General features: G+C 25.8%; 1 protein-coding gene across 3 annotated transcripts in view; it reads right to left on the reverse strand.

The window, feature by feature from the left end:
• LOC136080637 (A disintegrin and metalloproteinase with thrombospondin motifs adt-1-like) overlaps nt 1–23,009 on the reverse strand; it is an 89,029-nt gene that overhangs the window by 54,448 nt on the left and 11,572 nt on the right. For all 3 annotated transcript variants that reach the window (XM_065797542.1, XM_065797541.1, XM_065797543.1), the window contains exons 2-7: nt 22,409–22,454; nt 5,748–6,069; nt 2,690–2,868; nt 2,066–2,191; nt 1,500–1,982; nt 1,064–1,417 (exon numbers count right to left, since the gene is read on the reverse strand). In XM_065797542.1, coding sequence (XP_065653614.1) covers nt 1,064–1,417; nt 1,500–1,982; nt 2,066–2,191; nt 2,690–2,868; nt 5,748–6,069; nt 22,409–22,454 — 1,510 coding nt within the window. The remainder of the gene's footprint in view (nt 1–1,063; nt 1,418–1,499; nt 1,983–2,065; nt 2,192–2,689; nt 2,869–5,747; nt 6,070–22,408; nt 22,455–23,009) is intronic.

A 23,009-nucleotide genomic window follows, 5' to 3' on the forward strand; every position in this document is an offset into this window, starting at 1 on the left:
TAAGGCTTGTAAAAACCATAAAAAATAAGCCTGAAAATTTTTATAAATAACCAAAAAGTCAATTTCTAAATATTAATATCAACATATCAACATTATCACTGAAGATAACATTAGCTTTGGATAATTTTTTTCTTTCACTAATGTTTCGTTTTGCTACTTATGTCTTAAAATCTTTGGGATTCGATTTAATATATTTGTGATAATAAATGAACTTTCTACCTATCTATACTACTATAGTAGTAACACAATGTAGCATCGTAGCTAGCTACAAAAAAACAAAAATCTATAGGTAGTTAAGCTTTGTAGCTAACAATATTATTACAATATATCATTACAGATGACAGATGTAGTTAACCACAACATAATGACAAATCTATAGTTAGTTGATAACATTTTTTGTAGCTTTTTACTCTAACAACGTTATCATGATATATTAATTTCTACCTATGGTAGCTACTACATACTGAAAAGTAGCTACTACTGGGATAAAACCACCTAGTGCTATAGTGAAATATTTATATATATATATATATATATATATATATATATATATATATATATATATATATATATTTATATATATATATATATATATATATATATATATATATATATATATATATATATATATATATATATATATATGTATATATACACAGACACACACAAATTTATATACGTATTTTGGGTTTTTAGTTTGCAATTTTAAAAAAATATGTAGATAGTTGTATATTTTAACTTTATAGCTTGCTAAAACATAACTATAATCTATATGTAGAAGGTATTGGTAAATAAAATAGTTTAGTGTTATTACTATTATACTTTTGCACCAAAGTATAATAAAATTGCAACCCTGTATTTGTTCTATAGCTTCATATTGTAGCTTTGTAGCAATAAATATTGCTAAAATTTAATTCAAAGTATACACAAATATCTTTGGAAAGAAATTTAAAATAAATAAAAAATGTCAACTTTGAGAAAACATGCAACTTTTACAAACAGTAAAACTATAATTTTTATTTAGAAACCTTTTTTTTAATAAATATTTTAAATTTTTTTTTACCTATTTGACACAAAAATGGCAGTAACAGTTTACAATCTGAATTATCCCAATACAAATCTTTTTCAATTTTAAGGCAGCCACTTTGCTTTGTTATAACAGGTTTTCCCATTTTCCAACGAGTACCAAGAACTTTTACTTGATTAACCCATACCCATTGAGCTTGAATGCTATCATAGCTAGCACCAATCCAATAAACCTTTCCTTTATTTTTCAATAAAATGTCTTGCAAATCAGAATTTTCATCAGTTGCTAAACGCCCTCCTTGAATTTGACATTGTTGCTTTGCAGTTTCCCATTTCATGTTTATATCAAAAAATTTATAGTAATAACCGTTGTTTCCCTTTTGAAAACCACCTGAAATATCCAAAAAGCGAGATGTTGAAAAGGCAATATCATTAAACTAATGATTAAAAAAATAAAAAATAATAATTTATACCAGTGCTACCACTTGAAATACTTAAATTTCTAATAAATCCTTTTAAAGTTTTGTGCCAAGGATCAGATGCATAAACCTTAACATTCTGAAAATCTTCAGCTTTAGTATTAATAGTAGAAAAGATAGTTGTCTTGTTCAACTTGATGATATAGCTATATTTAGCGTAAAAAAGCTTTTGTGATATGTGAATACTAGACCAAGTATTCAATGGAAACAAATTATTATATACAAAAGCATTATCAGCTGAACCATTTATTGCAGAAGAAATATAAAATGAGTCGTTTTTTGGGAAAACTCCAGGTATTCTGTCCCCATACCTTTCTTGATTTCCCGCAGATGTTAGATGAATAACATTTTGCCAAACATTGTCAAAAAAAAGTGGATAAATATCAAATGAAACAGAAAATTCTTTAAAAATAGTTCTGATAGATGCAATTTGATTGTTAGTTTGTGAAACAAAATCCTGGCCAATAAAAAAGTTTTCTATAAAAATAAACAATATAAAAAAATTTCACTAACTCTTAAGTTTTTACTCATATAGCTTGTTCTTCAAAAAGTTTACAAACCTCTGCAAAAAACAACTTTATTCAAAATTTTGTAACCGCTCTTGCAAGTACAGATGGCATACTTTTTATTTTCAAATATACACATTTCATTAGCTGGTTGTTCACAATCCAAAGAAATACATGTTTCTAAATATTAGGTTTTAAAAGAGATCACTTAAAGTTAAATATATAATATTTAATTATATATTTTAAGTTAAAAATTAAAAATAACATTGTAAATAAAAATAAAAAAAGTTGAAAAATTAAATAATTTATATATAAATAGAATTATAGAAAGGGTATATAGATTCCTACACAACCTTTGACGAAATTATTTAAAAAAATTATTTTTCAGACCATTTCTACAAAGAGACACATTTCATACCATTTATATATATATATATATATATATATATATATATATATATATATATATATATATATATATATATATATATATATATATATATATATATATATATATATATATATATATATATATGTACATATATATATATGTACATATATATATATGTACATATATATATATGTACATATATATATATGTACATATATATATAAATATATATATATATATATATATATATATATATTTGATAATTTATCTCTCATTAAAACAATTACCGATTCGAATTGGACTCAACCATTCTTTTTGTATAGGTTGCACAACATCACTCTGTCTGGGAAGACGAACACCAAGAGAAAAGCAGTTAGCAGGTTTCATAACAGGAAATATAGCTTCTATATAGTATATATTGTTTTCTTCCATGAAAACTGGTACAGAACTTGACATATCTGCAACTCTAAAATTAAATCTACTTAAATAATATATATATCTACTTATATATATTAAATAATATTATCTACTTATATATATATGTGTATATATATATATATATATATATATATATATATATATATATATATATATATATATATATATACATATATATATATATATATATATATACATATATATATATATATATATATATATATATATATATATATATATATATACATATATATATGTATATACATACATATATATATATATATATATATATATATATATATATGTATATATATATATATATATATATATATATATATATATATATATATATATATATATATATATATATATATATATATATATATATATATATATACATATATACACACACACACACACACAGAGAGAGAGAGAGAACAGAATTTAATTGTACAAAGTAGTTTACAAATTAAATAAAATTAACATCTTTTTAACCGATTATTTATTTGGTAAAAAACCTTCAAATTAATTGTTAAATTTGTCTTTATGCTTTTGAATTACCTGGTTAAGAATTTGAAACAAAGAAAAGGGGATAAAACCCTAGCACATAAAATAATTGTACAAGAGAAACTTTATAGATTTAAGCTAAGAAGAAATACCAGTTTATTAAAATAAATGAGAAATAGCTTCAAGTTTTTGTATTTAATTAATATACTTCAATATTTAGTTAATCCTCCTTTTGCTTTAATTACATCTAACAAGCGTTGTGGCATTGATTCTACTAAACATTTGATTTGATTATTGGTAATGTTAGGCCTTGATTTAACAACAGCTTTCTTCAAATCTTCTTTTTTCGTAAATGCTCTTTTACTTTTTTTTTATTATCTAAGAAAGTCCACAAATGATCTATTGGATTCAAATCTGGGCTCTGTGAAGGTCATTCTAAAACATTTATGCCATTTTCATCAAAAAAGGTTTTAGTTTCTTTAGCATTATGTTTTGGATCATTGTCTGAAACAAAAAACTTTTACCAAATCTATGTTTTTTAGCAGAAGATTTTAAATTTCATTTCAATATATTGTTATACAAATCAGCATATATAGTTTCATCAATAAATTCTAGTTTACCAACACCATTCCATGCTATACAACCCTAAAACATTACACTTCCACCACCATGCTTAACTGTTCCTCTTGTGCTACTCAAATTAAATGCTTTACCCCTTTTTCGCCAAACTCCCTGAGCACCATCAGATTTTTTTAAATAAAACTTTTAATCATCAGACCAAAGTACTTTTTTCGAAAATGATGCTGGCATTAAATAATTCTTTTCTTGTATGATTTTTTGTTAAAAAAGGTTTTTTCCAAGTTATACATTCACTAAACCCTGCTTTAAGAAGTCAATTTCTAATTGATGTTAGTGAAATTGTGTTTCCTGTTTAGTTTTTTAGATGATTTGCTATATTTTTTGCACTTTCGAACCGATTTTTTTAATCATTCTTAAAATTTCTCTATCATTTCATGAGGTTGTCTTCAGCTTCACCCTCGTCCAGTACAAATTTCAAATGTTTTATTTTGTTTGTATTTATTTACAATGGCTCCAACTGTTGTAAACGGAATATTTGTAAGATCTTTAACTTTTCTATGAGTATTTCCTTGCTTAACAAGTCTATAACAAGTTTTTGTAGAGTAGTATATAAATATTTACCTTTGGATGTCATAATGCTGAATAGAGTTTTTAATGACTTTTTTTTATTAAAAATGTTATTAGTTGCTGAAAATAATATTCTAGAAATATAAATTAAATAATAAAATTGAAATCAAAAATATCATAAACATTCTTAACAAATAATAACACAGTTTTTTACAATTAAATTTTGTGCACAAATTAATACATGTGTAAGTAAAAAATAATTTTCTTGTATTTTTACTAATTAAATATAAATAAGAAATAAACATTAAAAATTTTAAAAAAATTTTCATTATTAATCAAGATAAAAGCAAGTTTTAGCAAAATAAAGTGCAAAAATTACTTTGAACGAAGAAATTCTGTTCTCACTATGTATATATATATATATATATATATATATATATATATATATATATATATATATATATATATATATATATATATATATATATTTATATATATATATGTACTTATATATATATATATATATATATATATATATATATATATATATATATATATATATATATGTGTATATATATATATGTGTATATATATAAATATACACATATATATACATATGTATACGTATATATATGCATATATATATACATATATATATAATATATATATATATATTATATATGTATATATATATAATATATATATATATATATATATTATATATATATATATATATTTATGTATATATGTATATATATATATTCAATAAAAATATATATATATATGCATATATATATATATACGTAAACATACCATGTATATATATACATATATACACATATATATACATACATACATATGTATATATATATATATATATATATATATATATATATATATATATATATATATATATATATATATTATATATATATATATATATATATATGTATATATATTTATATACATATATATGAATATATACATACATATATATATATATACACATATATATATATATATATATATATATATATATATATATATATATGTATATATATATATATATATATATATATATATATATATATATATATATATATTTACGTATACATACTATGTACTAATTATTTATAATACTATATATACTTTATAAAAAAGAATACAAATAAAAAATGAAATAGTATGTTTAATTTTCTATTTTAATGAAAACAAAATCAGGATTAACCTTTTCAAATAAATTTAAATAGAGACCTAAATTGTTTAATGCTGCTCTGGCTGCTCTGCACTTGTTTTAAAATTAACTTTTTTTTTGCTGGATCCATATCACTGCTAATGTAAAGATTAAAGCTTTGTTCGCAGTAATTTACAAATCTATAACTCCCTGTAATTGGTGCATGAAACCAACCATGTATTCGATAACCATAAAAGTTTTCTGAATCTGCTGTAGCATTAAAATGATCTAAAATTTTATAATAGTCAGGATCTTTTAGGTAATTTACATTTTGTTTTTGGGTTTTTACCATATCAAACACATCTTTGAATCGAAATAGTTCATGTGACAAACCAGTAATAACTAATACAAAAAATTGATATGAAAAAATAAAAACAGGAATTAGTTTATAAAACAGATCTGAAAAATTTATCGAATATTTATTTATATGCATTTTGATAAAAATTATTACAAATTTAAAAATACATAATTGTGAAATATTATTGTGTTACTAACATGCTATACTAAAAATAAATATATCAAATTAACATTAGAAAGTTATATTATAGTCTAGACCTTAAGATTGAGTTACTTCAATAACTTTGTGTCGAACATAAAACATCATTGCAGAAGTAGATTTTTTTTTTGTTGGAGTGATACAGTTAAAATATTGCTAAATTAACCCATGCAATTACTAAAATTGAGCATATTTAATTAGTAGCTTGAAACATTAGGTATTTCATACATTAAACTTAGAAAAATTAATAAATAAATTAATAGGTCTCATTGTTGAGTAAATACTAAGATGCCTCAATAAAAGTATTTAATCTGGGCAGATAAGGATGAGCAGAAAGTATATGTTAACCTCACATTACTTCTTCATTTCAGAACTGGTTCAGATAAAAACTTATACTGTATTATTTCCTGCCAAAAAGGATGAAAAATGATGGACTTTCTTCACTCTGATTTTAACTTTTTGTTCATTTCTATTTGGTAGTGACTAGTCAACTCTTTTTGTTATCTCCTAATGAGGAGACAGCATTAACTGATGTCATTCATTCATATATTTCCATGCTAAAAATTGTGCCTTCTTTACAATCTCTTGGACTCAGGAAAACTTAGAAGATTTTTTTTCTTGTTGGTTTTAAGGCAAGTCATACTCCACCGGATGATTTTCTTCTTCTTAAGCAGCTGCTATTTCTAACTATAATTAGAAATAGCAGCTTTAACTTTTTTCATTTTTTCACAAGAGAAGCTCTCTTGTAAACAAAAATTCATCTATCGTTGCAAAGAGATAATGCAAAAAAGATATTTTTAGTGGACAAAATTTTGGTTATATAACATATACATTAATAATAATTTTGTAACTGAAATAACTTTCGAAATGCATGTATATATATATATATATATATATATATATATATATATATATATATATATATATATATATATATATATACATATATATATATATATATATATATATATATATATATATATATATATATATATATATATATATATATATATATATATATATACATTATAAAAATAAATAAAAATTTTAAGTTTTAAACCGTTCCTTTCTAAACCTTTTTTTTTTTACTGAAAGCTTTTTTTTATATTATATACTTTTTATTATATACTTTTTATTATATACTTTTTGTTGTATTGTTTTTTATTGTATACTTTTTTATTATATTTCATAAATTGTTTACTTTTTTATTATATACTTTTTATTGTATACTTTTTTATTATACAATTTTTATCCTATTCTTTTTTTATATATACTTTTGTTATTTATATTTATGATATATTTAATTTTTTATACTAGTCGTGTGATGGTGTTAGGTGTTGTATGATAATGTTAGACGTCCTGTGATAGTGTTAGGATTTATGAAAATAGATTATTAATTATGATCATTTTTTAATGACTTTTTATAACTTATAAATTTTTTAATAATTTATAACAAGAATTTGTTAGATTATAAATAAAAATTTATAACTTATAACAAGAGTTTATTAGTCCAAAAATCATGCCTAATGTTTAAGGAATTTTTTGCTGGAAGAAGCTTTATTTAAATACTGTTGGTCAGATCATGTTAAGGATCATCCTACTACTGGTATCATGTAACCTAATGGTACCTGCTCAATGCCTTGCTGTTTTTTAGATTGTACTTTTTTAGGTAAAGGCTAGAAGAAACAAAATCTAACTTTAAAATCCCTTGCTTTGGAGCTCTTGCTTGAGTAAAAGCTAGAGAAAATGTTTCGATCTTGGAAAAATAACAACTGTTTCCAGCAAAAATTTCCCTGCCTTGATGCTCTTGGCTGAGTAATGGATAGAGATGGTAGTCAATAAGTCAATAAAAATTATTTTTTAATATGCTGGATACTGTTAACATCTTTGCAGATGTTAAAGGTATCCAGCTAAAGTTTTGTATAAGACTTTCTAGGCAAAGATTTTAGGGGTAAGCAAAATAATTATGCTAACCAGCCTCAAACCCCTCCTTCATCTATTAAGCAAGCATAAATGTAAACCTGTGTTACATTTCATGCGTAGAATAATAAATAGATTTTTTAGGATTTTCTTGACTCTACTCATAGGTTTTTGCTTGTGCCTCCTAGATAGTGGCTACGCAACTCCTCTGTTATTTTCTAATGAAGCTATAGCTCTAAAACTTAGTTTACAGTTATGAGGCCGTCTGATAGTAAGGTTTTCTGAACTATGTGGTAATTCTCAGAGAGATTTCATTAACAACAGCAAATATCCCGAGTATTAACAGTGCCATGTTGCACATAGATGATGTTCCTGTTAATGCTTTGAGTTTGCATTGTTGAGGACGCATAAGGAGTCCTGGGTTATGACTTAGGGTTAATTAGCAGGACTGAGACAACTTCATAACTCATTGCTTAGGAAGGATACTATCCTTTGTTTCGCAAAGAATCCAATTATCACATGCTTGGCTTGGGGGTTTACATATGCATCAATTCACCTATTTGTTGTGAAATCAGGTTCGAATCCTTTTGACTATTCTTTTATGTACTTTCGATTAGCACAACTCTACTCTATCTCCTTTTTCTTTGTTCTTCATTATTATTATTTTTTCCAACGCTAAACTCTTTTAGATGTAATTTCTGATTTAATTAATCATGCTCTCTCTCTACCCTTCTGCCAATATTGTTGTTATTGCCAAATTTAATACTCATCACACTTAACTCATATCCTACCACGATCCCCATTTGGGGATTTTTGGTTTTAGTTAACAGTAGTTGGTAGTGGATGCCATTTTTGTAGTTGGCAACATATTAGCTCTTATAACACTTCATTTAAGTGACGTGTGTCAAAAATGTGCTACTTTTGCCTGTTGCTTTGAATTTAGAAGTCAAAAAAGTGAAAACACTGAGGTAAGTTATGCATAAAATTAATACTGTATTTCAAATACATAAATTTTCAGTTGTTTATAATTGAATACATTCAACATTTGTCAAATGGTTAATTTATAGGTTATAATAGTCATGTGTAGTGTAAAGTTTGTTTTTAAATCATTATATTTAAAATTAGTCATTTTAATGCTGATACCCATTTGGGGATCATGGCAGATACAATGTTAAAAGTTGATGATATTCCATAGTATTAGTTATTTGCCTATATCTACTTGCCAATAACAAATAATTTTATCAAATTTCTAGATATGGGTACCAGACAATTTCTCTCACTTACTCAATTAGAAGTTACGATTAATGACCCGAATTTCTTTGATGAGGATGAACCAGATGCAGTTGTAGATATCGTTGAACTTCCACCCGATAACGTTGATGTTGTATCCGACTTAGAAGACTTCGATGAAGATGTTTTGAAGATACCCGTCCAAGAGACGTACCTGGTAGAGTAGAAGTACATTCTTGTGCGATTCCGATAGCATCTACGTCTAGTGATGTCATACAGCATCTACATCTACACAATCAGACGAAACGATTCCACCAACTAAGCGCCAGAAAAAAATTAGGTCCTCCACAGATTGGTAAAGAACAAGTGCTGACTTTGCAAAGGAGATGGGCCAAGATAATGAAATTTGGAAATGAGAGAAATTCTTGAAACTTGCAGGAAAATCTCCCGTTGAAGTATTTGAGTAATTGTGGAACGAAGACGTTATGGATTACATTGTGAAGCAGTCCGTGATATATGCAGTGCAGAATAACCGCCATCACTTTACTTTCTCTGTAGACTGTTTAAAAAAATTAATTGGTTTTCTGTTGCTTACAGGATTCCATTCTTTGCCACACGAGCACATGTACTGGTGTGAGGACGAAGATGTATGTATTGAAAGTGTGCGAAAACGTTTAACAAAAAATAGATATATTGAAATAAAAAGGAATTTACATTTCAATGATAACTCTGAAATTGGAGTTCAGAAAACTACAAAGAGTTTTAAAATAAGTCCACTAATAGCTAAAATGAACGAACAATTTAAAAAATTTGGTGTGTTTTTGAAGAATTTGAGTATCGACGATCAAATGATCCGTTATTATGGTCATCACTATTTGAAACAATTCATAAGAGGAAAGCCGACAAGATTTGGCTTCAAAGAGTGGGCTATGTGCTGCTCCAAAACAGGTTATTGCTTTCATGTAGAACTGTACGAAGGAAAGCAAGCTGATACGTATGAGGTAAATGGATTGGGTGCGTCCGTTATTTTAAAAAATATTTCAGTTATCACAAATCCATCGAATCATGTGTTTTATTTTTATAACTTTTTTACAAGTTTTGAGCTAATGAAAGATCTGAAAGAAAAAACATTGCAGCTACTGGTACAGTACGTTCAAACCGTATGAACAGTTGTCCCATAAAGTCTGACAATGAAATGAAAAAAGAACATCGGGGCGCATTCGATTATCGCTTTGATGTGAAAAATCGGATATTTAGGGTAGTATGGAAAGACAACAATTATGTAAAAATGTTGTCAAACCACCAAGCTCTGCAACCACTACAGAAAGTTAGCAGATGGTCAAGGACGGAGAAAAAGCAGGTAAAAATCCCTCAACCGCAATGCATACAACGCTACAATAAATATATGGGTGGAGTGGACAAATTGGATTGGTATATCAATAAGTACAGAATCAAAATAAGATCAAAGAAACAGTACTTTCCTATTTTCACAAATTTTATAGATATGACAGTGGTGAATTCACATGCATTATACTGTCTAGCAAACAATACGCACATACCGCTGCTAGAATTTAGAAGAAATATCACAAGAGCCTACTTGCGAACTTCTTCAATTATTTCGAACCCAAAATATGCTGGCAGGCCATGTTTACAAAAATTGTCGCAAAATCAAATTCCTGAAGATATTAGGAAAGATCCCGTTGGACACCATATAGAAAGGACGGAGGAAGGAAAACAAAGAAAATGTGCCGTTTGCAAAAAGAACACGAGGAAACAATGTTCCAAATGCAATGTTGGACTACACATGGATTGCATGAGGAATTGGCATACGCTATAATTTACAAAACTATCATATAATCTAATAAAATATTATAAACAAAATTATCTATTATTTTACGCTATACCAGCCACGATCCCCAAATTGGACTTTGCATAATTATTATTTTTTTTAACAATGTTTGTTTGTTTTTTATTAATTTAACATGGATAAATACTTTTCCAGTTAAAAAAACAATTATATTTTACAAAAGAAATGTTTTAAAAAATTTGGCAGGTAATGGGTTAATTGCTTGGCTCTAATTTCGCTGACCTTGTTGGCACTTAAGCCTATAAATTCTGCATTTATCAACCTCTTACTTGAATAGTTAACTTTGTGACTATATAGTTTCTCCTTTTTCTTCCTTAGTTGGTTCTGACCATGCAATGATCTTATTAAATCTTTTATCATGTACTTTCTTTAAAAACTCAACCTTCCATCGCACGTTTTTTTTTTGTCAAGGTTCTTCGGCTGATAACTTTTCTCTTCTACTTTATAAATGCACCTCCTACGTAACCTCCTGGTCAGGCAGGTATGGAAGTTTTTATCCGTTCTCGTCGGTTCTAATTCAAGCTTAATTTTACGCCATGGTTTTTACCTTGTGCAGCTGCAATATCTAATCGTAATCATTTTTTTCACCTGTTTTAGTATAAAATCTCTCTTGAGTACAAACAGCTATTTATTATTGCAAGAAGTTGATATAAAAAGGTCCTGTCTAATGCTAAGCTCCAATAATCTCAGTTCGCTAAATCTCAGAAGTTAAACTCTAGAGACTTTTAGAAAATTTTCAACAGCGTCATTAACAAGGGTAGGCCTAACATTCTCATCTCTTTCATCATTCATGGGACTGAACTTATTATCTCTCTCAAGAATAAAGTAGATCTGTTTGCAAAAAACTTTTCTTTAAATTCAACTTTTGAACCTTATGGCTATTCTCTTTCATTCGTTCCAATTAAACAGGCTAAACCATTGTTAAACATTCAAATCACTCCAGCTTCTGTTGCAAAGTCAAATCTCAATTAAACTCTTCCACGGCAAACTTGCTAATTGCTGTGACTAAAAAATTCATCGTGCATAAGATGGAGGCTGAGAGACTTGGGTTATTGCTCTAGCCATATATAAAAGTTTCAACAAAGTTTGGCATGCTTGTCTTCTCCAAAAGCTTGTTTCATATAGAGTTGTTAACAAGGCCAAAAGTAGCAAGACCAAGGCCGCATGTTACAAGACTAAAACCAAGACCAAGGCCAAAAATTACAAGGCCAAGGACAAGGCCAAGAGTTTTAACGTCAAGGTCTAGAATATGAGTTTCAAGGCCCGGGCCTACGCAAACATTTTCAAGACCAAAGACTTGAAGTTTTGCCATATGTTTTGGCCAATTGTTAACAAAACTGTAAAGAACAATTGCTATGACAATAAAATCACACTTTGTAAAAATAAACCAAGGTTGTACGCAGAATTCAACGAAGTCAAGAAAAAAGTATACTTGTATATATATATGAAAGCCAAAAACAAAAATACATAAAAATAAATATATAAAAATTTTGATTATCTAACTTTACGTATATTTTTTTGAAGGTCAACCTTGGCCCCTGGGCAAAACAATTAAGGCCGAGCCAAGGCCAACAGTTTTAAGGTCAAGACCAAAACCAAGGGCTTTATTTTTCGTCTTAAAGCAGAATCAAGGCCAAAGACTAACACCTCTAGTTTCATAAGTGTATCTGGGAAAGTTTTTGTGTTAATCAACTTGTCTCTTTCTAATCGATTTAATTATTTTATCCTTAAAGACCAATACTCTTCTTCATTTCTAGTAAATTCTGGTGTATCTTAAGATTCTATCCTTGATCCTGTTTTGTTTCTCATCTAAATTAATGGTATTTCCGACAACCTTACATCTAGAGTAGCTCGTTTTGCTGATGAACCAACTTTATACTCCTATTAAGACATAAAGTCTTCTTTTTTCGATTGCTTAGAACAGGCAGTTGATTTTGAATTTGACTTCACTTCTGTAACAGATGGGGCTCGCAATGGCTTGTAAAATTTAGTTCCCACAATGCTCAGTTATTTACTACAAACAACTATTGAAATACTATCAACATCAATGAGTGACAACCCTCTCCTGAGTCCTCTTCTTTACGTCTTCTTGTATTATCGTTTACTACTGACCTCTCATGGAAACCATATAAACAATTAATTGCTAAAATAGAATCTGCTGAGGCTGCTTCTCTTTATGGTGCTCCCCATATTCTTACTTCTGATTCCGTTTTTAGATTCTACAAATTTTTTATTCACCCCTATATGGAGTACTGTTGTCATATTTGGGCTGGTTCTTTCAACAATGCTCTTTTTCTTCTAAACAAAGAAACGGATTGTAAATGTAGTTGGACCTACTCTATCTGCTCAGCTTGAGCATATTTCCCGTCGTCGTAAAGTAACATCTCTTTTTCTTTTCAACAAACCCTATCATGGTTGCTGCTCAAAGGAGCTTTCGCTTGACTTCTCAATCAGCAAACTCATTATCTTTTACTTTATTTGTCCCTGCATGCTCTAAAAATTTTTATATAATAGCACCTGACACCACAACTCTTTACTTAGCGATGGCAACTTTTGATTTATAGTTATGCTTTAGCAAGCTACAAAGCTTGCTAAATCATAACTATGCTTGCTTGCTAAAGCCTAAGCTATACTTGCTTAATCATTATTAGCTATAAATCATAACTATGCTTGCTTGCTAAAGCATAAGCTATACTTGCTTAATCATCATTAGCTATAAGCGTTCACTGCGAACAGACGTGTTTTTTGTTTCTTAGTGATTATCAACAAAAGTTTCAAAATCGCATTGTGCAGATGTAAAAATTTTACATCTGCACAATAAAAAGATATTTTGGAATTTTATGAAAATACTATTATGAAGATGTTTAATGAAAACAAATTAAACTCAGTAATTGACGTGAATAAGGAACTAAAAAAGGAATTAGGCGAACTTAATAAAGAATTTGTGAGTAATAGTTATAATAAAATAGTTTCTGATCCTTAAACATCAAACACATCATTGATAAATGAATATGCAAATACTAACATTATTAACAAATTGGCTGAATCTGAAGAAAGAAGTTGACGCAACAACTTAAGATTCTGTGGGATTGAAGAAATTGAAAATGAAAGTTGGGAAGACAGTGAAAATAAAGTAAGGCAGTTTTAAAATAATAAACTTTAGCTACACGGAAACTTTAAAATTAAAAAAGCACATTGAGTCGGAAAGAAATTACCTGAAAACAATAAAAAAAAAAACACGTGGATCGTAGTCAGATTTCTTAACAACAAAGACAAAGGCACGATATTAGGAAAATACACGACGATGAAATTATGGACTCAAAAGGTTTACATAAATGAAGGTTATAGTGATCATACGCTGGAATTGCGAAAAAACTCCTGAGTAAGGCAAAAGATTTAAGGGCTAAAGATAAATACGCTAAAGCAATATATAATAAACTAATCACACGGGATTTATAAAAGAAATTCTTTAATCTCATTTCAATTATGAAAAAAAAAAAATTAAATGGATTCTAGCGAAACCCTAAATTTTGAGTCTAGTTTTTATAATTTTTTTCGAGTTAATGATATCTTATAAGATGATAAATCTGATCCTGATTTTAGTAATTTTACTGATTCTGGTGCTTTGCAAAATAAATGGAACTACTTTTATACCCATGAAATTAAAGGATTTCTTGATCAAAATAACATCAACACAATTCACATTAATATCCGAAGTTTAAAAAAAAGTTTTGAAATCTTTAGTAATTTTATTGAAGAAACTTGTAATCTTTTTAATATAACTTGCTTAACGGAAACATGGTGCAGTTCGGATGATGTAAATTCTTTTACCAATTTTGAACTGCCGAGTTTTAATGTAATTTCATTGGCTCGAAGTGTCGTGGAGGCGTTCTTATTTATGTTAAAAATAACTTACGATATTATACCCGGCATAACATGAGCATCACTGATGCTGGTAAAGAGGTTTTAACGGTTGAAATTTTAACCAATTAAATAAAAAATAAAATTTATATATTTGTTAAACACCCGCTATATATTACAAGTAAGGTAAATAAAAAGTTTCAAAAAAAATCTCTAGGATCTAGGAATTTTATTTTCAAGAACATCCTTGAAGATTGTTCTTTGTTCTTTTGAGTTCCAGTACTCGACTGCACATTTTAAGATTTTAAGATCCGTTTCAGGAATTATATTTTTTAAACCAGTAATTTTTATTTTTTCTTTGTGTTGCATTAGTTTCTCTATATTTAATTTATGACTATTGCACAGAGCCTTGACGCTATCTACAAAAGATCGTGGACCTGATTCGTTGTTCAACTGCGACTTAAGAATATCAAATGTCATTTTATTTTTCAACAGGCGAATAAATAAGTTTATCTTATTTTGTTGCGTAATTATAGATATATCTTCAATACAAAATAGGGGATGTATATAACTTTTACTATGTTTTGAAACGTTTAGTAGTGACTTCAGTGCAATTCTTCCTACTATATCAAGCTTTTGCAATAACATTTCTTTATGGTCGCAAAGCTCAAGACCATACGTTAGTGTTGGAACAGCTAATATTAATAATATATAATATAATATAATAATATTATAAGTTGATTAAAAAAAGTAACCACGAAAATAAACTTATCTACTTATTGGGTGATCTGAATTTAGATTGTTTTTAATAGCATTTCAATAATAACACTTAAAGGTTTTATTATGCATTTTTGAAAATGGTGCGATTCCTTTGATTAGCAAACTGACAAGAACTACTCAACCAAGTGCTTCTTTAATTGATAATTTTTTGACCACTGATGTTTTTCACAAACCCTTAAAAAAGGGTATAATTAAAAATGAGATCTGATCGTTTTCCTATTTTCTTTTCTAATATAGATAATAAATTACTTCCTAATGAAAAACGAGTTTTCATAGAGCGCATTTTTACAAATGAAAACCTTGAATCTTTTAAAGAACAATTATCTCTACTTGATTGGAGCATTATTAACACCTCTGACGATAAAAAACTTAGTTTATTGCTCCTTTTTCAAAACTTTCTATGATGTTTACGACACTCATTTCCCTGAAGTTAATTTAAATTTCAAAGCTAAAAATAAGGGTTTGCGGAAGTTTTCAAAAACTAAACAAAAATTATACATTAATTACTTAAAATGTAAAACAAATGAAAATAAAACTATATATAAAAATTACGCTAAACTTTTTGAAAGCCTCAAAAAAAACAAAAAAAAAGTATTATTAAAATTTACTATATAATTATTAATAAAATTTTAAACGCACTTGGTTTATAATAAGAGAAATAACTGGCAGCAAAAGATTTACTCTGTGCCAATTACGGTTAAACATAATAATGAACATTTATATTTTAAAAGACAAATTACGTAAGAATTTAATAAATATTTTGTGTCTGTAGGACCAAATCTTGCAAAAAGAATTCCTACAGCAAACAGTTTAATGAATGATCTATGTTTCCCTCAAAACTCTTACTTAAACTCTTTTGAATTATCTTTTGAAGAGTTTGAAATTGTCTTTTAAATGTTTAAATCTAACAAAGCAGTAGGCTCTGATGGTATTAATGGCAACATTATTATAAGTTCATTTGATGTTTTAAAAGATATACTTTTTAAGATTTTTTCAATATCAATTAAACAGGGAATTTATCCACAAGCTCTAAAATTAGCAAAAGTCAAACCAATATTACAAGGTGGTGACATTGAAAATATAAGCAACTATCGTCCAATTTCACTGCTTTCTGTACTCTTTAAATTTTTAGAAAAACAATCTTACTATAAACAATTATTACTCAGTAATCAATATGGATTCCAATAAAACAATTCCACTGAACATGCCATTCTACAATTTACAAGAAATATATCTGACTCATTTGAAAATTTTCAATTTACTTTAGGTGTTTTCATTGACATGGCAAAGGCTTTTGTTACTATTGATCAGAAAATTCTTTTTAAAAAGTTGGAGTTGAACGGAATTACTGGAAATATATTAATTTGGCTAAAAAGTTACTTAAATAATCGAAAACAATTTGATTATGCGGATGATAACGTATTATCTAATTTATTAAATATTTCATGCAGAGTTCCTCCAGGATCCATATTAGGACCCCTCCTATTTCATATATTTATTAATGATCTACCAAAAGCTTTTAACCTAACGACAATTATGTTTGCTGATGATTATAACTTATTTCTTTCTCATAACAACATTTTTAAACATTTTAGCAATATGAACTTTGAACTTGTCAAAATTTCCGAATGGTTTAGATTAAACAAATCGTCAATAAATATTGATGAAACTAAATGAATTCTTTTTCATCCTTATGGTAAAAAGCACCAACTGCCTAGCAACTTATTTTTTCTTTTTACCGATAACATAATTGTTAAAAGAGTTTTTGTGACAAGATTTTTAGTTGTATTTATCGATGAAAATCGTACATGAAAAAGTTACATTGTTAACTTGTGCAATAAAATTTCAAAGAGTATAGGCATTTTATACAAAATAAGAAACGTTCTAGATAAACATACTTTAATTCAATTATATTATTTATTAATTTATTGCCATATTAACATTGCAAACATTGTTTGGGGTAGCACTTATAAAAGTAAACTTCAGCCACTCTATCGGCAACAAAAGCATGTAGCACGCCTTATAAATTTCAAGGACCGTTTTGCTCACGCTAAGCCTTTTTTATATGATATGAAAGCACTCAATATATATAAGTTAAATGTTTTTTATATTTTTTGTTTTATGTATAAATGCAAGACCCACCTATCACCCATTTCTTTTCGTGTTTAGTATTTACAAAAAGATAGAAATATATTTTAAGGAACGATAATTAAATTCGACAACTATTTTCTCAAACTAATTTTCAAAAAATTTTTATTACATTTTGCAGACCATTTTAATGGAATAGTGAATTTCTAAATACTTCTAAAAATTTTTCTCAAATTTTTTCAAATTTTTTCAAAATTTTTCAAAATTTTTCAAAATATACTAATCTACTTTTAAATTTTTGAAAATAGATAAGGGTATTTATATAAAAATGTAATTTTTATTACATTTTGCAGACAATTTTTATGGAATAGTGACTTTCTAAATACTTCTAAAAATTTTTCTCAAATTTTTTAAAAATTTTTCAAAATTTTTCAAAATTTTTCAAAATATACTAATCTACTTTTAAATTTTTGAAAATAGATAAGTGTACCTATATAAAAATGTAATTTTTATTACAATTGGCAGACCATTTTTATGGAATAGTGACTTTCTAAATACTTCTAAAAATTTTTCTCAAATTTTTTCAAAATTTTTCAAAATTTTTCAAAATATACTAATCTACTTTTAAATTTTTGAAAATAGATAAGGGTATTTATATAAAAATGTAATTTTTATTACATTTTGCAGACCATTTTTATGGAATAGTGACTTTCTAAATACTTCTAAAAATTTTTCTCAAATTTTTTCAAAATTTTTCAAAATTTTTCAAAATTTTTCAAAATATACTAATCTACTTTTAAATTTTTGAAAATAGATAAGGGTACCTATATAAAAATGTAATTTTTATTACAATTTGCAGACCATTTTTATGGAATAGTGACTTTCTAAATACTTCTAAAAATTTTTCTCAAATTTTTTCAAAATTTTTCAAAATTTTTCAAAATATATTAATCTACTTTTAAATTTTTGAAAATAGATAAGGGTATTTATATAAAAATGTAATTTTTATTACATTTTGCAGACCATTTTTATGGAATAGTGAATTTCTAAATACTTCTAAAAATTTTTCTCAAATTTTTTCAAAATTTTTCAAAATTTTTCAAAATATACTAATCTACTTTTAAATTTTTGAAAATAAATAAGGGTACCTATATAAAAATGTAATTTTTATTACACTTTGCAGACCATTTTTATGGAATAGTGAATTTCTAAATACTTCTAAAAAATTTTCTCAAATTTTTTCAAAACTTTTCAAAATTTTTCAAAATATACTAATCTACTTTTAAATTTTTGAAAATAGATAAGGGTACCTATATAAAAATGTAATTTTTATTACAATTGGCAGACCATTTTTATGGAATAGTGGATTTCTAAATACTTCTAAAAAATTTTTCTCAAATTTTTTCAAAATTTTTCAAAATATACTAATCTACTTTTAAATTTTTGAAAATAGATAAGGATACCTATATTAGTATATATATATATATATATATATATATATATATATATATATATCAATATATATATATATATATATATATATATATATATATATATATATATATATATATATATATATATATATATATATATATATATATATATATATATATATATATATATATATATATATATATATATATATATATATATATATAATTAAACATGTTTAATAATTGCTCGTTGATAAAAATAAATAAGTAAATTAAAAAGAATATATATTATATATATATATATATATATATATATATATATATATATATATATATATATATATATATATATATTATATATATATATATATATATATATATATATATATATATATATATATATATATACATATATATTTAATGTATATTCTTTTTTTTATATATATTTATTTATTTTTATCAACGAGTAATTATTAAACATGTTTAATTTTAGTGAATTATTAAACATGTTTTAGTTTTTAAGTTTTAGAACTCTTCTATGGTAAAATTTTATGTTTATTTTTATTTTAATTTATAATATTGTATTACGAACTTTATATACATATTATTATTAAATTTAATTTTGTAATAAAAAGAAATTGAACGAAAATAAATAAATAACAAGAATAAAAAAAAAAAAAAAAGACAAAAAAATATATATATAAGAAAACAAAAATAAAAAAGAATGAATGTATGCGTATCTGCCAATATATGTATGTAGGCTACGTTTGAAGGAGAACCATCCTTTGGCAGTGGCTTGGCGTTTTTGTCGTCAGAAGCGTAAACGGTAATTTATATATTTGGCAGTGGCTTGGCGTTTTTTTGTCAGAAGCGTAAACGGAAATTTGGTAATTTGGCTTAACACACAGCAATAACCATCGTAAGGCTATTTAGGCCCTTTTGCGCAACCTTTTGAATAATTTGGAAATGTATTATATTCAGCCTGAAAATGAGATTATATTGATTATATTCAGAGATATATAGTGAATAATATATAGCAATTAATAAGATTTAGTCATTATTCTCGACAAATAAGTGCGCAAGAGATTTATCTAGAAAATTATCGGACATTATTGTTCGCATGTGTCAGCTGCTCAGAAAACACAGTAATTTGATTGATGCATGCCATAAACACCATAACAAAAGGAAAAAACCATTAAAAAAAAAAAAAAAAACTTTCTAACTTTTTCAAAAGCGGTTTCTCCGTGACAAGACCTGATTGTCTACTCTGAGTAAAAGTAATAACAGAATTAGATTCAGAAATCGCGTTCTTTATATTTATTTTTATTATTTATTTCTTAACGATATCTTGACTTGTTAACTTTTCTTTTTTTATATTATTTGTATCTGTATCATAAATATGGTAATAAAGAACAAAAAAAGTATATATATATACGATATGTAGCTACCAAGATGATGTTTCAAAATTACTAACTAAAAACCCACCATAATAGCTATAGAATTGTTGTAAAATAATAGCAAGTGACAAAACTACAATATGTCGCTATCGATTTCTTTTAACAACATCTCTAGCTAAAAAGCTACGATATCTAGCCATTGACTAGATTTAAGTTTGTCGTTATGTTGTAATTAGCGACATATTTACAAAATGTAGTTATCGATATATATCGAATTAATATCCCTAGTTACAAAGTTGCGATTAGCAGCCATCATCTAGCTATAACTTGTCGTTATGCTGAAGCTAGCTACACTACAATAATAAATTATCAAATTTTGATTTTTTTAAGAAATTTTATAAAAAATATTTATTCAAAATGGCTTTGTTATAACTTCAATTGAAATAATATAATTGCAATAAGTTTAATAATAAATATGTCTAATTGTAAAATAATAATAAATATGTTAGATCTAATTGTAAAAATTTGAAAAAAAGATAAAATAAAACAATAAATGAGCAAAACTAGAGTCACCTTAAAATTACGATTGACCAAGACCATTTGTTAGTTAGTCGCTAAGTTATTTCCCACAGGGTAGATTTATTTTTGCAAAAGATTTATAACGAAATATTTATTAAAAAAATAATTACAAAATTAATCAAACATTTGCAAGCAGTTTGCACCTCCCTATCATTTATAGAATTAATTTACTAGTTTGTTTTTTGTTCCAAAATTATTATTATTTATAGCCTGTTTTTCTTATTCAACATAGAATTTATTGAGAAAATAATTTTTGAGAACAGTGATCGACGGTGATTGAAAATGGCGTTACCTAACACATTTTAGTAATTGATTGGCATTTGTTGAAATTTTTTTTTAAAGTTTACAACTACATAACATATATACAATACAAATAAAACATCTTAATATAAAACTATTTTAAAAACCAACAGTGTTTTAATTTTAAAATTTTTTTGTAAACTACATTTTTTTGTAGCTACCCAACACTTACAGACTGTAAAACTACCAAAAAAAATGACGCAAACAATACTTTTTTTAAACTAATTGGTCTATCAATTTTATTTATTCTTAAATTTTAATAAAATTTTTTGAATATGGAACTCATAAAAAAAGTTTGAGAGCAAATAAATTATTACGTTTTTAAAGATTTTTTGTATATGCAATAATACATTGATATCAACGTATTATAATATGGAAACGTTAAAATTATATTGTTTTATATCCACTTTTTGAAAAATTGAGTTGTTAATATTGCTATGTACCTCAGAATAATAATTTTTTACTGTAGTGAAAGTTTTGAAAAGTAAAAATTTCAAATAATAAAACTAACTATTCCTTTAAATAAATAAAAACTTACAGGTGACAGGTTTTAAATAAATAAAAACTTACAGGTGACAGGTTTTAGATAAATAAAAACTTACAGGTGACAGGTTTTAAATAAATAAAAACTTACAGGTGACAGGTTTTAAATAAATAAAAACTTACAGGTGACAGGTTTTAAATAAATAAAAACTTACAGGTGACAGATTTTAAATAAATAAAAACTTACAGGTAGTACTTATATGTGAAATGCTTATGACAAAAACAAGAATTATCTAAAAGTAAAAAGAATAACAAATGAATTTCAATATTTCTCAAGCTGATATTCTTTTAAATTGTTAACTAACATATTCAACTAAAATTAACATATTGATTTTCATTTTTTGGAGTTTAATTATTTATTTAATTATTATTAATTTAATTAAGAAATAATGAGTGATAATAATTATTATTAATTTAATTAAGAATTAATGAGTGTTCTTTACCAAAGAGCTTGTTTTCATGGTTCGTTAGACAAACAAACCATTAAGGAATATATACTTATATTGCTTCACAGATTTGATACAGCTATTGATCGGTAACAAGTACATATTTTTTTTATGACCAAATTTATTTAGTTAAGAAATAATGCTAAAAAGTTCATAATTAAACGGTAGGACGGGGCTAATTGAGCAATTTTAACTAAATTTATTAGATCTTTGGGCGATGCATTAGATTTAATGAGTATTTTTTACCCAAAAATTCGGTAAGAAAAAAAATGTTTTGGAATATTTTTAATAAGACTTTACCTGAAGTTTAACAAACTGCCTAACCTGCCCCAGCTGGGTAAG

This window comes from Hydra vulgaris, chromosome 05 (assembly GCF_038396675.1).
Source record: "Hydra vulgaris chromosome 05, alternate assembly HydraT2T_AEP".
Lineage (NCBI taxonomy): Eukaryota > Metazoa > Cnidaria > Hydrozoa > Anthoathecata > Hydridae > Hydra > Hydra vulgaris.